This window comes from Caenorhabditis briggsae (genome assembly GCF_000004555.2).
Source record: "Caenorhabditis briggsae complete genome, chrV, whole genome shotgun sequence".
Classification (NCBI taxonomy): domain Eukaryota; kingdom Metazoa; phylum Nematoda; class Chromadorea; order Rhabditida; family Rhabditidae; genus Caenorhabditis; species Caenorhabditis briggsae.
In genome coordinates, this window is record NC_013488.2 from 15,582,519 (window position 1) to 15,601,175 (window position 18,657).

General features: G+C 35.2%; 5 protein-coding genes across 5 annotated transcripts; 2 read left to right on the top strand and 3 right to left on the bottom strand.

The window, feature by feature from the left end:
* Nucleotides 1-3,714: 3,714 nt before the first annotated feature.
* Nucleotides 3,715-7,468, top strand: CBG04877 (the record flags this gene model as incomplete). The annotated part of the gene is made up of 4 exons (XM_002638000.1): nucleotides 3,715-4,116; nucleotides 4,749-4,976; nucleotides 5,033-5,658; nucleotides 7,168-7,468. The coding sequence occupies 4 exons, from the start codon at nucleotides 3,715-3,717 to the stop codon at nucleotides 7,466-7,468; spliced, it is 1,557 nt and encodes a 518-aa protein (XP_002638046.1).
* Nucleotides 7,469-10,192: 2,724 nt separating this feature from the next.
* Nucleotides 10,193-10,908, bottom strand: CBG04879 (the record flags this gene model as incomplete). The annotated part of the gene is made up of 3 exons (XM_002638001.2): nucleotides 10,193-10,222; nucleotides 10,494-10,807; nucleotides 10,857-10,908. The coding sequence occupies 3 exons, from the start codon at nucleotides 10,906-10,908 to the stop codon at nucleotides 10,193-10,195; spliced, it is 396 nt and encodes a 131-aa protein (XP_002638047.2).
* Nucleotides 10,909-14,294: 3,386 nt separating this feature from the next.
* On the top strand, nucleotides 14,295-15,477 carry CBG04880 (the record flags this gene model as incomplete). The annotated part of the gene is made up of 4 exons (XM_002638002.1): nucleotides 14,295-14,337; nucleotides 14,951-15,072; nucleotides 15,112-15,218; nucleotides 15,264-15,477. 4 exons carry the CDS (start codon nucleotides 14,295-14,297, stop codon nucleotides 15,475-15,477), a joined length of 486 nt encoding a protein of 161 aa, XP_002638048.1.
* Nucleotides 15,478-15,598: 121 nt separating this feature from the next.
* CBG04881 lies at nucleotides 15,599-16,037 on the bottom strand (the record flags this gene model as incomplete). Its single annotated transcript, XM_002638003.1, has 3 exons — nucleotides 15,599-15,757; nucleotides 15,799-15,895; nucleotides 15,940-16,037. 3 exons carry the CDS (start codon nucleotides 16,035-16,037, stop codon nucleotides 15,599-15,601), a joined length of 354 nt encoding a protein of 117 aa, XP_002638049.1.
* Nucleotides 16,038-16,533: 496 nt separating this feature from the next.
* CBG04882 lies at nucleotides 16,534-17,637 on the bottom strand (the record flags this gene model as incomplete). Its single annotated transcript, XM_045238236.1, has 4 exons — nucleotides 16,534-16,542; nucleotides 17,011-17,197; nucleotides 17,243-17,531; nucleotides 17,589-17,637. 4 exons carry the CDS (start codon nucleotides 17,635-17,637, stop codon nucleotides 16,534-16,536), a joined length of 534 nt encoding a protein of 177 aa, XP_045092794.1.
* Between the last annotated feature and the right edge of the window lie 1,020 nt (nucleotides 17,638-18,657).

Sequence of the window (18,657 nt, forward strand, 5' to 3'; positions counted from 1 at the left end):
ACTTCAGGGTTATACTGATTTGAGACTGTTCTTTTGAAATTTTGCCTTTTTGGAATCTGAAATATTCTGGTGTAACCAATCCGAAAATTACTCTACTGATTTTTAGAACAAATTCAAAAAAAAATTAAATTGAGATCTGTTCTGAAACTTGATCATACCTGAATTTCTTGAAAATTATTCGAAATCCTTCTTCTTGATGATCTCAATTTCCCTTGTTTCATTGATTCCCTCTTTCTTCAATTTTGTGTCCATATCTCCTCTTTCATTTCCTTTTTCTTCTTTGTCCCCTCTCGTTGACCGTCGCCGAGAGAATCATCTCTCAACGTTCATTAATCAAATGTGATTTTTTGATCGCGCCAGTGATAGTACCGAATTGGAGAAGATGATCGGGATAAGAAAAAAAATGAAGAGATGGAACATAGCCAAATGTCAAAGATCTAGAAAATCATGATAAATAAAGGGAAGGAGATTCGCAAGAAACTATAGTGAACTACAGATAGCTACGTGCTTTCTTTGAAATCTAAATTTAGAAAAAAATATTCTAAAAATGCAATTTATAATGTCTACTGTGTAGCTGGTTGAATTACTGTAGCCATACAGGAGTTATACATGTCTACTATGTTTTTGGATTACTGTAGCGGTACATGAAGTTTACAACTTATCCCCTTGAGCAGATTTCAGAGAAAAAAGTACATTCTGTAGGCATTTTTTTTTCAATTTCAGACTTTTTTCTAGAAGAGAAAAAACTGATTTTTGTAGTCAATGAAAACCGCGACAGCTGTCTGTTTATCATAAATTTGAATAAATTACTCTTTCTCGCCCCCCAACCCCCCGTAAAAAGGGTCATAAAAACACATAAGAAGACGTTGGTCAAATTTGGTAAAGATCACAAGGAGGAACAGACCAAAAAAAAGAGATGATGTGAAAATTAGATTTTACTGGTATCGAAGGTGTGAAAAACAAGGTGACATGGAATTCGGTCACTGCGTAATGAACGGAAAGTGTAAAAATGATGGACAGGTTCGAAAAACTCTGCTTTTTAAAAATTGAGGAATTGATGTTGGGCAATTGGAAATCGGGTTCAAAAAAGGTTTCAAAAAAAATTTCCAGATTCTCAGGTACTGAAAAATCCCAAATTCCGAAAAATGGAAAGAAATAAAAAAATTTAGAAATAAAATTACAGATTTCATGACATTTCGGAAACCCCCAAATGTCTAAAATCAAATGAAAAGTGGATTTCTACTCGAAGAAACAGAAAAAATCGGAATAGAATATCGAAATTCGAATGTTCCGAAATTTTTAAAATCGAAATATTCCGAAATTCCAAAAATTTTAACTTTTAAAATTGAATTATTCCGATAATCCAAAATTCCGAAATTTGTGAAATCGGAATTTCCCGAAAATCCAAAACTCCCAATTTTTCAAACCAGAATATCCTGAGATTTTGAAATTCTGAGATTCTGGAATTCTGAAGTTTTGATTCTGGAATTCCGATACTCTAAAAATCTGAAACTCTAAAATTTCACGGATTCTGGTTTCTCGGAGATTCTGAAACTCTTCAGAAGTTCATTATTTCAAAAGTTCAGAATTTCAAGGTTTTCGAAATTTCAGAATCTCAGAATTTTCAGAATCTCCGAGAAATCAGAATCCGTGAAATTTTAGAGTTTCAGAAATTAAGAATATCGGAATTCCAAAATTGCAGAATCCCAGAATTCAAGAATCAGAATTTTAAAATTTCATAATTTCAAAATTTCAGAATTTCAGAATTGAAAAAAGGTGAAAATTTCCAGAACTTCTTAATGTCAAAAAATCCCAAGTTCAGAAAAATTAATACTTTCTAATTGACTGATAAGAAAGCTCCAACTTCCATAAAACTCCCAAATCCCAAGTTATAATCGATTTTCTGAAAATCCAAATTCTGATTTAAAAATTCAGGATTCCAGAATTCCAGAAGAGATCAGAATTCGGAAGTATCAGCTCCCCTGAAACACTTGCTCAAACAAAAAAAATTTTCCCATACACCCTCTCTGAAACTCAGTCAGACCGAACTCATGACGTTGTCATTTCGCGTACATTCTATGCAAATTGACCTCCTACTCCCTTCCCCGTGCTCCTTTCCGACTATCATCTATCAGAATTTTCTCCCACATCATCTTCTCACTTCTTTGTTTCTTCCGATGAAGTATCACAGAACACTCGCTCACATGGGTTCATCTTCAAAAGATCATATCACTTGTGGCTAAAACGAGAGAGTGCACGAATCTGAGAGACGCAGGCACCGATCGGTTCGTGTACGAACGACGACTGCGTCACGAAGTCAGTCTCGGGCGATTTTTGGAAATCGGAAAGAGGGAAAACGTAAAAATAGATGGGTACGAAATGAAACGAAGGAATTGAGTGTATTAATTTGATTGATGCCATTAGGATGGGTTCATTAAGATTGGATGAGTGCAAAGAGATCATCGAAGCAGCTTTTTGGACCCAAAAGCATCGATGAGGGAAGGAATCGGAATTCGAAGATTTTGGAGTTTGGGTTGTTAAACTGAACATTTCGAAGAGTATTGAAGGTTTTAACACAGAAAAACAACTTGTATATGGTTTGGAGCACGCTTTTTGGAGCATTTGGAGCATTTTTAGAGCAAAAAAATGTTAAATTTTTTTCTGAATGTGCAATTTTTTTTTGTGTTTTTAATCATATATTTCAGGAATTCGTTAATGAAAAAGTTTCTTCAGAGGCAAAAACAAAGAAATTCTGAAGTCCAGAGATTTTGAAATTCGGAAAATATGATATTCCGAGATTCTGAGCTTCCAAGATTCTATGCTTCTCAGATTCTGAGATTTCGAAATTCTGATATTCTGAGATTTTGAAATCTTGAAGAGATATGCAGAACATCAGAACTTCATATTTTCAGAATTTCAGATATTCAGAATTTCAGAATCGGAATTTTAGAAGCTCAGAGAATCTGAAGCTCAAAATCTCAGAATATCAGAATTTCAGATATTTTTAAAAAATTCTTTTAGTTTTCTTTTTTCCAATTCCTTTTGAATTCCAGAATTCTGATTTTTTTCTTCATTTTTCTTATTCCAAAACGAAAAACCAACTTAAATTCTCATTTCAAATTTCCCGCCAAATTTTGAATGATTTAAATTTGACCTCTAAAAAGCGCCAAAAGGTTCACAACCCGAAAATTGATCTTTTTGATTTTTGTCATTTTTTTGCAAGCAAAAAAAAATCAGAAGATTTTTTTTCATTTTTGAAGCTTTGATCTCGGACAAAATTGTTAAAAATTGTTTGATAATTGGATTTTTTTTGAGCTAGAAACTATTTTCAGCTCACTTTTATTGTCCTCCTACCAAGCTCCCCCTCATTTTAAGAAATTTCAAGATCCAGAATAAAATGTCTCAAATTGTTTCTTATCTTTTCTTTGCGTTTCTTTTTTATCCGTTATCGTTCTTTGCGGGAGACGAGAGGGGGGTTGGCTGACCATCAGAAAACTTGTGTCGTCAGTTCTACAGTATCATCACACACAATTTTTGGGAACCAACTTTTGATCCCCCAGCTCCGCCCACTTTTCAGACACCTATAAAAGTGCGGGTGAGTGATAGGGAGAGGAAACAAAACCTAGTTTTAATACATTCAACTTTTTTTGACAATATTTTTTCCCTTGTGAATACTGACGGTTTTTTTTCCAAATTTTTTTTTAAATTTCCAGAATGGTCGGTTTCTCAGTGTCCCGAAAGCTATCTCAAGCCCAGCAAACATCACCAGATGACCTGAATTTCAACCATAAGACTCGATTCATAATTCTTGTCATTGTCACGCTATGCCTATCGATTGCCCAGTCGGACACCCTGACTCTAAACTTCACAATCATTTGCATGTCTGGAGAGAGTGGAGGAGCACAAGTGAGCAATCATTCGGCACTTTCGAATTTGGAGGATATGGAAATGACACTAGTGAATGGATCGGGAAGTTTAAGAGAAAATGTAGAGCATATGGAACATAAAATTGCGGATGGACGGTACAATTATACACCATCGGAGAAGAGTTTGCTGTTTTCGCTGGTTGCTGTTGGAGCAATGGTTGCAGTGTATCCAGTCATGTTGTTGATTGGGGTGAGTGATTGTAAATTGCCTTTCAAAAAGTACGGTAAGTTAAAAATTGGGTTCCTAACAATGTAGAACGTCAATCTATCGTAAATGATATATTTGAACTTTGAGCTCAATTTTCTCAATTTCTATACAAGATATCGAAAATTCGGTCAGCTGATAAAATGTTTATCATAATATCGCAATCATTTATTAAACTGACACATGTTTGATATCTCTCATAGGAACCAAGATAATTAAGCTCAATTAGGTGATTGTACCGTATTTGCTCTAATAGATGCCCACTCTATAGGTTCACTTTGAACTCAATTATTTTGGTTCCTCTCAGTGATATAAAATATCTGCTAGCTGATAAAATATTGGTGATAATATCATAAATAATTTATTAGTTGATAACTTTTTCGAATCTTCGACGGGTACCGAGATAAATTGGCTCAACGTTAAAAATTGGAGGCTCCTCTATTAGAGATTTCAGGTGGTAGCCTACTAATGATGACCCATTTTAGTCTGCAATTTTCCAATAAGTCAAACGTTCTAGCTTAGCCAATAACCACAGCAAACCTCTAGTCATAAGTTCAACGCCTCCCGATGCTCCTACATGACCCACTTCTTTTTACTAACTCCTACTTATTTTACAGAAATTCGGCTCCCGCTCCGTATGCTTCTGGATGGGAATGCTCTCCGCAGTGACCACTGCTCTTATCCCATGGATGGCCTACATTGGATTCTATCCACTTTTGGTTATGAGATTCCTCCAAGGTGCTGGACTATCAACCGGTTTTACTTTGATCGGAATCTGCACTCGTCAATGGTCCATGCAAGTTCAAAACGCGCTTTATATTGCAGTTTTGACCACTTTCTTCCAGGTAGGAATAACACAAAACTAGATCTAAAAATTGTTTTTAAAATTGTCGATTTTTAGATCGGTCCCATTTTTACGATGCCAGTCGCTGGAGCCCTTTGCACGTCTTCCCTTGGATGGCCAGCTGTGTATTATATCCACGCAGTTGTCACTTTTGGACTCTTCGTTCTTTTTTACTTCTTCTATAGAGAGAATCCAGTCCGTCATGCCTTCGTCAGCACTAAGGAATTGGAGAAAATCCAGAGGGACAAAGGAGATGGAAAGAGAGAGGCCGTTCCACTCAAAGCAATCCTTACCGATCCAGTCATCTATTCCATTTGGGTTTCAGCCATTGGAAATTTTATGGGCATTCAGCTGACAATGCAATTCTCACCAACCTATCTCAACAAAGTCATGGGATTCCCAATTGAGCAAACTGGAACATTCAGTGCGATTCCACAAATTGTCACATTCTTCTTGAAGATTATTGCTGGATATGCAGCTGATAAGGCAAGATGTTGTACTCCACAAACGTCGGTGAAGATCTACAATAATTTGGCGTTGGGTGGAATGAGTCTTTCCTTCCTTGGTCTTGCTGTTATACCAACTTCTGAACCTGTCCTCGGACTGTGCATGCTCATTTTCTCGTGCTCGATTATTGGATTCAATTGTGGAGCCTTCTTTAGAAGCTCGGCTATTTATGCGGCGTGAGTTTTTATTTTTATTTTTGTTGAATCAGTTTTTTTACTAAAAAGCTTGAACTCAATTATCTCGTTTCATATGAGAGATATAAAAAATTGGTCAACTGAGAGAATGTTAGTGATATTCTGATAAACACTTTATCAGTTGGCTAGTTTTTGATACGTTTTATAGGAACCGAGATAATTGAGTATTAAAAGCATGTAGTGGGCTTCTATCAGAGAAGATACGGTATTTTTCAATTCACAGAATCTAGCACTCCATAATCCAGAACTTCCTCTTTGTTTCGAAAAAAATAAAATTCATGAAAAACGATAGAACAGAAATCAGTGTTGCAAAAAGTCAAACATGTGAAAATGGGTTGCGGGAAAACAGATTAAATTCTGGAAAATTTTGGAATTCAGTTTTTTATCGAAAAGTTCGAATTTCAATTTTTCGAGAGAAAAACAAAAATTCACAAGATGAAAGGTTAAGGAAAAATCCAATGATCAGAAATTTTGAAATTCTGAAATTTTAAAAATATGAAACTAGGAAATTCTGAATGTAAAAAATTCTGAAATTCTATTATCCTGAGATTCTGATATTCTGGAGTTCTGGTATTCTGAGATTCTGATATTCTGGAGTTCTGGTATTCTGAGATTCTGATATTCTGGAGTTCTGCTATTCTGAGATTCTGAAAGTCTATAAATCTAATCTTCTTCGAATCTGGGAATCTAGGAATCTGAAAATCTAGGAATCTCATAATCTCAGAATCTAGGAATCTAGGAATCGAGGAATCTAGGAAACTAGGAATCTAGGAATCTAGGAATCTAGGAAACTAGGAATCTAGGAATCTAGGAATCTAGGAATCTGAAAATCTAGGAATCTCAGAATCTCAGAATCTCAGAATCTAGGAAACCAGGAATCGAGGAATCTAGGAAACTAGGAATCTAGGAAACTAGGAATCTAAGAATTTAGGAATCTAGGAATCTGAAAATCTAGGAATCTCAGAATCTCAGAATCTAGGAATCTAGGAAACGAGGAATCTAGGAAACTAGGAATCTAGGAATCTAGGAATCTAGGAAACTAGGAATCTAGGAATCTGAAAATCTAGGAATCTCAGAATCTCAGAATCTAGGAAACCAGGAATCGAGGAATCTAGGAAACTAGGAATTTAGGAAGCTAGGAATCTAGGAATCTAGGAATCTAGGACTCTAGAAATCTAAGAATTTAGGAATCTAGGAATCTAGGAACCTAGGAATCTAAGAATCTAGGAATCTAGAATTTTAGAGATCTAGAAATCTCAGAATCACAGAGTCTCAAAATCTCAGAATCTCAGGATTTCAGAATCTCGTAATCTAGAAATTTAGGACTATAGGTATCTAACAAAAAGAATCCGGGAAAATAGGAATCAGAAAATCTTGGAATCTCAGAATATAGGAATCTAGACATCAGAAAATCTCCGAGTTTCAGAATCTTAGAAGCTTGGAATCTAACAGTACAACAATTTTCATCTTTTCCAATTAGAATTTTTTCAGCCAACACAATCACTTCATCATGGGTGTCAACTCATTCCTCAACTGTCTCGCCTCCCTCATCGCTCCCGTAATCGTCAAAATTTTTGTCACAAATGACACATGGGACGAGTGGTGGTGGGTGTGGATGGTCTATTTCGTCGCACTTTTCATCTTCAACATCGTCTTCCAAATCTGGGGTAAAGGTGTTCCAGCCGAGTGGACCAAACCAGGTTACGGTAACAAAAATGCGGTTGGAGACGTTGTTCCATCAGTGCCGAAGGCTACAAATGGAGTGGCGGTGGAACATGATGGAAGAGTTTAATTCAAAGATCTTTTCTTGTATTTTCATTAAGAACACATTGTATACGGAGTTATATAGTTAGCCCAAATCATTAACCAAAAAGCTTTAAAATATCCCTTTAAACTACTGGTATATTTTTCTTAGTCACTGTCCTAGTCTTACTCGAACTCTCCTTTAAAAACAAAATTATTTTAAAACAAACTATTTCATTGTACATTCTCAATAAAATTATTGCTCATTCTTCTGGCGAGACGCCACCAAAATCTTTGAAAGGCTCCAAGCCACCTGGCTCAACAAAAATAAAGAAAAATAGAAAGATAACTATAGAAGAGACACAGAAAACAATTGTGGAGCAGGAAACCAAGTGATCGCATTGGCCAGTCAGAACGACGTCAAAACTCCATAGTTTTCCAATGATTACACTGAAAATTTGAGAGCTTAGACAATCTGATTATACCCAGTGGCATCTAAAGCAACTCCAATGAAAATAAAGACCCTATAATGCTTTTACAGCTGAGTCGCGCAATGGCTAACAGGTTTGACTTTGAAGTGAAAGTTCTCAGGTTCCATTTTTTTTATGATAATTTTTTTCTTATTTTCGTTTAGAACCAAAAAAGTATCGTTAAAAACTCACGTCACAATGAGAACCACTCTTGCTGCTGTCATTGACCACAAAAGGGTTCTAGATGAGCTCCTTAATCGATCCTCCTCCCATTTCTTGATCGTCTCTGTGCTTGAAAATAAATATGATATTGGAAAACCTTTCTCGAATGTTGCCATATTTACAAGACGTCTCCAGAAAATCAACCGATCAACTACAATGAGCAATGCAATGATAATCATCAATAGTGGAAGATATGGTTTTCCGGAGCAACTATCGATTTTCCAGACACCGATCAAAAAAATGTACATAGAGATATCAGGGGTTTGCAAAAGTAATGCGCGTTTTTGATGCAACTTCCTTTTATTGTAAAACCACAACAAGAGATCATCAATCAATAAGATATTCTCCATTATTGTTCACTACTTGCTGCCAACGTGTGCGCAATTCAGCGATGCCTTTCTTGAAGAACTCCTCTGGCTGTGACTCGAAATAGTCCGCCACCCAAATTTGCACTTCTTCACCGCTTTCGAATTTTTCTCGGTCAGATGATGTTGCATGGATCGGAATAGGTGATAGTCCGATGGTGCCAAATCGGGACTATATGGCGGATGAGGCAGCACTTCCCAGCCCAGCTCCTGAGTTTTCTGCTGAATGATTTTTGCAGTGTGTGGTCGAGCGTTGTCATGGAGCAAGAGTGTTGTCGAAGTGTCCACGCCTTGGCGTTTGAGAGCTTGGTCCACACGGTCCAGCTGATCTTTGTAAAGGTCCTCATTCACCGTTTGACCAGGTCTCAGAAGTTCAAAATGCACGAGACCTCGTGTGTTCCACCAGACACATATCATCACCTTCTTTCCGTGGATGTCCGGTTTTGGAGTCGGTTTCGGGGTCTCGCCAGGACTCAGCCACTGTTTTTTTCTCTCATTATTGTCCCACTGAATCCATTTCTCATCCGATGTCAAAATCGAATCGAAGAAACCACGATTTTTTGGAGCGGCGCATCAGAATATTGTCAACTTCAACACGTCTTTCCTTGTTCGAATCGGAAAGCTCATGAGGGACCCATTTTCCACATCTGTTTGTCTTTCCGATTGCATGCAAATGTCTGGAAATTGTGGAAAAATCGCAGTCGAACTGCTCCGAGAGACTGAGAGTAGTTTGGCAAGGGTCCACTTCAATTGCTGCTCTCAAGGCATCGTTGTCCACCTGCTCTGGACGACCAGGGCGCGATTCATCTTCCAATCTTTCATCTCCGCTCCTGAAGCGCTGAAACCAACGGCGACACTGACTTTCGGATATAGCTTCTTCACCGAATACAGGAGAAAGTGAGCGGTGAGCTTCGGCAGCCGATTTTCCTTCCTTAAATTGGTCGGACATCTTCTAGAATGTTTTTTTTTCATAGAAATCAAATTGAAACAGCAATATAATATAACAGAATGAAGCCCAAGAACGCGCTTTTTAAAACAAAAAAAATTGAACACAAACCGTTTGTTTTGGGTGAGATACAAAACACCAAACTTGACGCGCATTACTTTTGCAAACCCCTAATAGCAAGGATAAAGGCATTGAGCATGCGAAGAATAACTGAAAAATTTCCAATGTTAAGAAAAGGAAAAAGTGAATCGATGAAAAACTCACAGGCTGCTTCCTTCTTTTTTCTTCTTCTGATCAATAATGCTCTCATTCCTATTTTTTGAAGTTTTAAAATTAGAAAAATTGATTCAAAACTAAAGAAATGAAAACAAAAGAGTGAGAATTCCGGTTTTTAAAATAGTGAACAACACCGAACACAAATGTCGTTCTTGTGTTTTTATTCGATTTGTGACAGAACGTCTGTTTTTTTAATTTTCTAGAAAATTTCTCCTTTTACATTGTCTGAAAGTTTTACTGCAAGAAAAATCACAAAAAATTTATTATTTCCAGTTTTATAATACAACTTTGTACATTACATCATTGCTCATTCTCCGGCCACCATCAATCGATTCAAACAAGCCACCAGAGTTTTTTCCAAGCTTCTCAACCACTCAGCACAATAAAAATACATGGTTCCAATGAAGAAAAATAGATAGATAATTATAGAAAATACACAGAAAATAAGTGTGGAATAGGAAACCAGGTAATCGCATTGGTCATTCATAACGACGTCAAAACTCCACAGTTTTCCTATGAGTGCGCTGGAAAATTTTAAAGATCAGAGTCGAACATTTTTTCCAGTTTCGACTATTTTTCTGTTTGAATTCCACCAAAAGTTGTTAGAAAATTCAGAGTTTACCCAATTTGATTATGTATTTAGAGGCGCCTAAGAGGAATATACACAAAGAGCTGAAAGGGCACATAGGCTCGCGTGGCGTAATGGCTAACAGGTTTGACTTTGAAGCGAGAGGCCTTTGGTTCAATTATTTTAGGGACAATTCCTTTTTTATTTTTGTTTGAAACTCACGCCACAAAAATCGCCACTCTCACTGCTGCCATCAATCCCAAAAGTGTTCTCGATGAGCTCCAAACTCGATTCTCTTCCCAGGTCTTAATCCGTTCTACACTTCCAATGAGACTTGGTCTTGGAAACGTCTTCTCGAACTTTGTTTCATTTACAAGACGTCTCCAGAAAATCAATCGATCAATTACGATGAGCAATGCGACGATAATCATCCATGGTGGAAGATATGGGCTGCCGGGGCAACTGTTGATTTCCCAGAAACCAATTACAAGGAAATAAAGAGGAATTGCGAAGAAAAATACATTGGAAATCAGGAGAAGAACTGAAAATTTTGAATTTTAAGAAAATCTCAAAAGTTGTTAAAATCTTACAAACGGCCTTTCGCTTTGCAATTTTCTTGATCGAAATTGTTCTGAGCGGCATTTTTTGCAATCTGAAAAAAATTATAAATTTGAAGAAAAAATCAATTTTCGAAAAGACACCAAAAAAGACAGAAATAAGTAAGATCTGGTTTTTTCAATTTAAAATTTCTACCTTGGGTTCTTCTTATCTTATCACATTTGATTTGTGGTCAAACATCTAACATAGAGGAACATCCAATTTCAAAAAAAAATACTTATCGAACAATTTTTTCACAATTCTGGGCAAAATTCTTGAGTATTTAACCCAGAAAAGCGGGTAGAAATTTTCAAGTCGAGTACGAAAAACAGAATTGAATTCGCGTAAATCAGAGTACGAAACTGGAATCAGACGAACTGATTCAGGTCTCAAAGACGTCAGAAAATTTCCAAATTTCAGACGTCTGTACCACGTCAGCAGGTTCTGGAGTCTTAATCATAATTTTAATCAGAATCTTAATCATCCTTTCTTGTCATTTACCATGGTGGCCTAACTTTCTTAACATGGTTTTCCTAGGCCACCGTAGTTCCTGCTCCAGAAATGGTCTAACATGCTTCTGATGTGTTCTCTAGGTCATTTCAACCTGGTGGCTTAACTATTGCGAGTTGAGTTTTCTAGGTCATCATGGTAAATGACCTAAAAATGGCTTGATAGTCACCCGGTGTGCTTTCTCAGAAATTTTTACATGGTGGTCTAACTTCCTCAACGTGACTTTCCTAGGCCACCCTAGTAGCTGGTGGCCGGATATTCACCTGGTGTGTCTTCTACGGCATTTCAACATGTTTACCTAACTTTTGTAAGATGAATTTTTCAGGCGACCAACATTTATAGTTCTCAAAATATACAAACAAGAGCCAATATCAAAAATTCATACTTTATACCAAAATTTTCACATTATTGAATGCCCATCTCTTCATCAATTGGATGATATTTTGCCATCTCATATATCCATGATGTCCAACTTCTAGGAAAAAATAAGAAAAATGCAAAATACAAAAAACCAAAACAAGGGAATTATAGTCGTTTTGTTTTTCTGCCAATTCGATCATTTGTACTTGTTCGCGATAAATTTTCAGTGCCGGGTAGCTGATTCTAAAAAAATCAATTTTACAGTGATATACCGTGAAACCTGTAATAGAAGGGCTTCCACACTCTCAAGTTTGAGCTGATTTATCTCGGATCCTATGCAGGATATTAAAATGAGGTCGACTGAAGAAACGTTTCTGATATTATAATAAACTATTTAACAGTTGACAACTTTTTCTATCTTTAACAGGGTCCAAGAAAAATTGACTTGAATTTAAAAGGGGAACCTTCTATTACTATATTAGGTTGATGCAAAAGTTTCTTCCAATTTTGGCAACATTTTTGATCAAACTTTTCTCAAAGCGGATGGGGCTAGATTCATGAAAGGGATGTTCATGAGCATTGATAGTTGTCTGGCAACGCCCTGGTCATTCCTGAATTCCATCGGCCCAGAACGACGAGGGCTGCGATTGAAAAAGTGGGTCAACTTCTTTTTTGTGTCATCTTTTTAATTGAAGTCTTTTCTATCAAGTTGACGAGTAAGAGTCCCAAACAACCATTCATCCGAAAGGGCAAGGTCCGAAAAATACGGAGGGTGCAAAAGAATAGTCCACTCAAACGACTTGAGTTTTTGGCTGATACCTCTAGACACGGGTGGTCTCGCATTGTCGAGCTGGAAGAACCCTTGGCCATTTCTCCTTGTTTCGATACGACTGCCAGATTCATATTCTTTGATTATGAACTATATATTGTGGAAATTATATTGGTACATTCATCTAAAAGTTCCCAGTATCCACTCCTTTGACAGCCCACCAAAGACAGCATCCCCAACTTTTGAGTAAAATTAGGTTCCGGGATGTCCAGGGCTAGCTGTTACTTGGCAATCAACTGACCCTTCCACATATTGTTAGAGTAACTTACCGACTTATTATCTACGGTAATTAGATCATCCACCCAATTGAACGTGCGAAGAAACGATAGGAGAAACATGCACATGTCTAAACGACGATCCATAACATATTTCTTCAAAACATTGTGTACGAATCGACCCAGTTCTTGAAGTTGCCATGAGACTTTAATCCAGTCACAATACTTGGTTGACTAACGGACAATGCCTTTGACGTTTAACGGGTGGTTTGTAATGGATCGGCTTCAACAGTTGTGTTTAATAGGTCCAAGTCCAACTTCGGGACCGAGTTCCGTATTTGACTTCAAAATGTTTGGCTAAATTGATCGGACCAGTGTTTGATGGTAGGAACAACAAGAGATATTCCTTCATCTCTTTCTTTCATTTTCTGATGAATATCAGAGTTTTTCAAACCAGGAACGAATAAAATAAAATGACGTTTCGAAAATGTAGACGGTGTAGGTCGAAAGAAAGCGGCATGCTCGCGAACGACAAGAAGTATTAGAGAGGCAAAGTGTATATAACTAGTCCATGTGATACTCTATCCGACCAAAAACATCCTCCAAGAAAAACCATCCCACTGACAAGATATGAATTCTCAAAGTGGACCATTCAAAATCGGAAGAAACTTTTGCATCAACCTAATAATTACTCACAAAATTAGGAACCCGATTCTTACGATCTTCATCAAAATCTCCAATCTCCATCTTCGTTTTCTATAGTCATGTTCTAGAATATCCGACGCTGATCCTGCGTACTTTTTCTCCCATTTCGCATCTTCATAACATTCAAACCAGTACATTGCATTAAAAAATAAAAAACCATCACGAAAGCTGTGAAAAAAGCCCAGAATGATAGGTTATGATCCATGATTCCAGTAGTGATAAGGAATACTGGTGATGATTGATAAAGAAGGTTGATAAGAATGAGGATGCCTGGAAAGTTACAAGTTGATTGGAATAAAAATTTAAGAGATATCTTACAAATCGCGCCATTTTTACCATTTTTACCATCAGATTTGTAACTCATTATTCAGCGAAAAAATGAATTGAGAATGAGAAAAACGATTTGGTTGGTTTGGGTACTTTGTTGGGGATTATTACACAGGTGTGGGATCATTTCGAAGAATACAGTACTGCTAGGTACTGTATTCCCATTAAAATAACAATTTAAAAATTGAAAGTTTGCTTTCCAAAATCTTTGCAAAGTTTGAACTTTCAATTTCATGACTCATACAACATATTCAAATTTCGAAATATTCAACAAATTTCAGATCTTCGATCGAATAAAAAAATGTTTGTCCTCAAACTGGTTCAACTATGTTAAAATAGGAAAAAACATTAATCCCATAGGCATTTTTTTGTTTTTCCAACCAAACAATATTTGTCAGGAATTGTCATGTTTCTAGGTTTAAAATAATAAATTTGTGTATAAAATATGAAAATATTCTCAGTTTTTCCAGGAAAAACTTGTCAAAATGAATGCACCAGCAACAGAAAATAATAAAAATATGGCTCGCTGTAAGTTTTTTTTTTTAAATTTATCGTCTAAAAATTCGAAAATCTAAAAATCTGAAGTCCTGAAAATGAGAAATTTGTAAATTCCGAAGTTCGAAAACTTAAAACTTTAAAAGAAATCAAAAGTCAAACAATTCGAATGTCGAAAAATTAAACAATTATTTAAAAGTTCAGAAATGCAAAAATTTTGGAATTCAGAAATTGAGAATTTCGAAAATCCAAAATTCGAAATATCAAAAGAAAAGTAAAACATCTGGAAATTCAACTATCTGAGCATTTTAAAATTCCAAAATTCGTAGTTCGAAAATTGAAAAGTTCAGCAAATCAGCAAATCGGCATTTTAAAATGCAAAAATTAAAAAATTTGAAATCTAAAAAAATCAGAAGTTCAGAAAATAAATGATTCCAAAATTAAAAAAAAAAGATATTACGAAATTCAGAATTTAGAAACGTGTTTGAGAATTTTGAGAAGTTAAGAAGAGTATCAAAGTCTTTCAGTTTGAAATTCAGAATGTTTCAACAAATCAATATATGTACTAGACTCTAGAAACCATTTTCGAAATTTCAAAATTTTATGCCAACTAAAACCATTTTGAATTTTACATCAATTATTTCAGATTTCCTTATTGGTTGTTTCATAATTTGTGTGGCCCCAGTCGTCTATATCTGTGCCATTGGTTTTCTGATGTCTCTTTTCGAAGGATATCTAGCCGATTTGACCATAATTCACTTGCTCACAGTCATCTGTTTGTCAATTTATATATACATTTATTTTAAGGAATTAAAAGAGCAAGCCAAATTTCAAAAAAACTTGAATCTTTCAAATTTCGACGAAGAGAAGTATACAAAAGCCAAGATGATTCTAAAAGTCGTATTATTTTTTTTGTAAGTTGAAAAATTCGTTTTGAATTCGAAATTTTGTGTTTTCAGAACGTTATACGGATTCTATTTTTGTTCTGGACAACTCAGCTACGCGGGAGTTTACAATCCTCGCTACGATTTTTATTTTCAATCATTGATTTTTTGTATAATTTTTCTGGTTTTATTTGGTCTACAGATTGCTAGCTTTTTGTGTGGAAAACTAAACATCCTACAGAAATTTATTAATGAGAAGATAGTGGAAAGTTTCAAAACTTTGATTTGATCATGTTCTGTTTGTTGCGTATTATAATTTCAAATCTTTAAAAAAAATCTTTAAAGAGTGAGGACATGAAAACATTTATTTCTCAAAATCGAAAAATTCCAGAAGAAGCCAAAAGACAGTTTCAGATGATGGCAAATTCAACTCCAGTGGCACACAGAGACACAAAATGTTGACAATTCCTCAAAAGAATATTGTAGTCTCCATCGCGAAATTTATCGGCAGCTAATTCTTCTGCTTTCTTTGCGATTTCCTCTCCAGTCCGAATACGCAATGGCAAATACTATATTTATTAAGTACAGGAAAAAATATTTCTGAACCAACAAACATTGCGGATTTGATGAAAAACTCCTCTCGTGGATTATTGAAATCATCCGCGTAGATGAGCATTCCAAAACTGACAAAACATCCGTAAAAAATTCTGAAAAATTAGATTTTTTTTCTAAAAAAAAAAATAAAACTTACAGAAAGAATAGCACAGTTTTTAAAATAAATTCTGCATTTGTATAGTTTTTCTTGGATTGACACCGGATTTTCAAAATTCGTTTTCTCCAATTTCGCATTTTCTCGCAGCTTTTTCAGATGAGCCCAAAAATAGAAAATGAGGAAAAATGCAGTTGCAAAATGCCAAATGGAAAAATCCGCAAGATGTTCATCGAAAATGGATAGTTGAATTCCGTTTGAGATTAAAAATACACTGGGGCAAAGACAGAGAATCACAGAGAAAACCAGAAAATCTGAAAGTTAATTTGTTTTTTTAAAATTTAAAGAAAAAAGAACTTGCACTTAGAATTACTTCCTTTTTTGGAATCCATTTCGATAGCTCTGAAATTCGAAAAACCCCATTGAAATGGAAATCCCATATCCTTTTTTATATGGTTCTAAACTTGAAAAACAAGGGAATGAACTGTCTGAAAAATAGAAAACAAGTCTAGAGGATTAAAATTAAACGGGACTGTTTCATACGATTCGTTATTTTTTCTGTACACAAGTGAGACGAAATGTGAATAACACACACCACTACTTATAAAATCCATTCAAATTTGAAAAACAATAGAATTAAGCCGTCTGAAAAATATAAAAACATGTCTAGAGGATTAGAATTACGGAACTGTTTCATTGATATGAAACTGAATTTCTGAATTTCTGAATTTCTGAATTTCTAAATTTCAGAATTTCTGAATTTCTGAACTTCTGAATTTCTGAATTTCTGAATCACCTGAGTTTTATGGAATGAACTTGAACTTTTAAAAACTGAAAATTTTCAAATATCTGGATTTCTGAACTTTTTGTTTTTTTGTTTTGAATTTCAGAGATTTTTCGAGTTTTTAGGACTGCTGCATTGTTTAATACCTGATTTTTTGAAGCTTTTCTAATACTTCATTTTCGAGAGAATTTTGAAAAAAAAACGAATTTCTTGGGAAGTTTGGTTTGAAAATTTTTGGAAAATTTCGAAAAATTATAGTTTTTCGAGAACCAATTTATTCCCACAAAATTTCAGTAAAATTATCAAATCAAACATTTCAAATTTTCCACTGTCTTCTCATGAAGACTTCTCTTCAAATCCAGAATTCTGCCGAACAAGAAAACTACAACAGGAAGAATGAAAATAAGCAATGAGAAAGTACAATACAAAAAGAATGCCCAATAAAATTCGTAACGATAGTCCCCAGTTTCCAGAACGTCCAGAACATTGTAACTGATGTAGAATCCGTACAAAGATCTGAAATTTTTCCATTTTTTTCAATTTCAATTTCCAATTTCTTACAAAATGAAATAAACAGTCTTCAAAATCAATTTGACATTGTTCAATCGTTTTTGGTTTTTCTGAAATCGTTCTTCATCCGGAAATTCACTTTTTTCCTCTAGATTTTTATCGTGTTTTGCTTGTCCAAATATCTGAATGCAATGAGCCAGAAAATAGATAATAAAGCAGGAAATAGTCGCGAAATTCCAGAATTTCCAGTCAGAAATGTAGTCGTCGTAGGAATGAATTCCAGCAAGTATAAGGCAAACGATGGGAGCGATATAAATCAGAGAAGAGATGAGAAGGAAGCCTGGAATGTTTAGGAATCTTAAAAGAATACTGAAATATTAAAAATTTTTGAACTCACAAATTGCTCTGGTTCTTATCGGTTGGGTGAATTCCGGCTGGGAGTCCATCATGAAAAACATACAAAAATGAGACGAAATGTGAAAAACACACCCCACTATTTATACAATCCATTCAAATTTGAAAAACATGTAACATTGAAAATATACTTATGAGAGTAACAGAACGATAACAATAGGAAAAAGTTGAAAAACAACTGGATTGTTATGCCAAACAGTTGTCGGGTCCAAAAACTTTTTGGTGGGAATGACAGGGTATTTTAATTTTCATAATTCATAATGTTCGAGAATTTGAGAATCTTTGTGTTTCAGAACCTCAGTATTCGGAAAAAGCCGGATAGTTAGGGATAGGAATTCAGGAATTCAAAAAATAAGAACACGAAAATCGGAATACATGAAAATCAAAATAAAATAAAACCTCAGAATTTCCAAAATTGAAGATTTAGAGTTTTGAAATTTTCCAATAATCTTATGAATAGCTTCTGGTTTTGATGACTGATTCACTTCCGGCTCCGAATCCACCATGAAAAATATTTTTTTCAATAAAAAAAAATAAAATGTTATAAAATTATGAACAACAACCAGATTTTATATAATACAGTATTTTAAATACATAAAAAAAAAGATTCCAGGAAATATGTAAACATACTAAAAATAGAAAATACATAAGTGAAAGGCAAATACTCATCTGCTTTGGTATTATCTGCTATTTACTCGTCTCCTATATTGGCTCGTCTGCTATAGCTTGATCATCTGCTATATTGGCTTACTCAGGTAAACGATTCGGAATTAGATCTGAGTTCATTCGGAATTAGATCTGGACTAGATCTAATACCGAAGTTGCCACGAGAAATGCGCCATCAATGACCCAGCTGCCGCGGATGAATTGTTTTCTTTTTTTTGTTGTCCTAAATTTTTTTCGTCAGGAAAATGGGTTTTTCTCTCAACTTCTGCCTTTTTTCGCTCGGTTATTTTAAACTATATTTTCTGGAACATATTTTAATGTGTTGTGCACGTTTTTGCAAAATTTTAGGTGAATTTTTTTAGGGACAGCTGAATATTCAAAGTTTA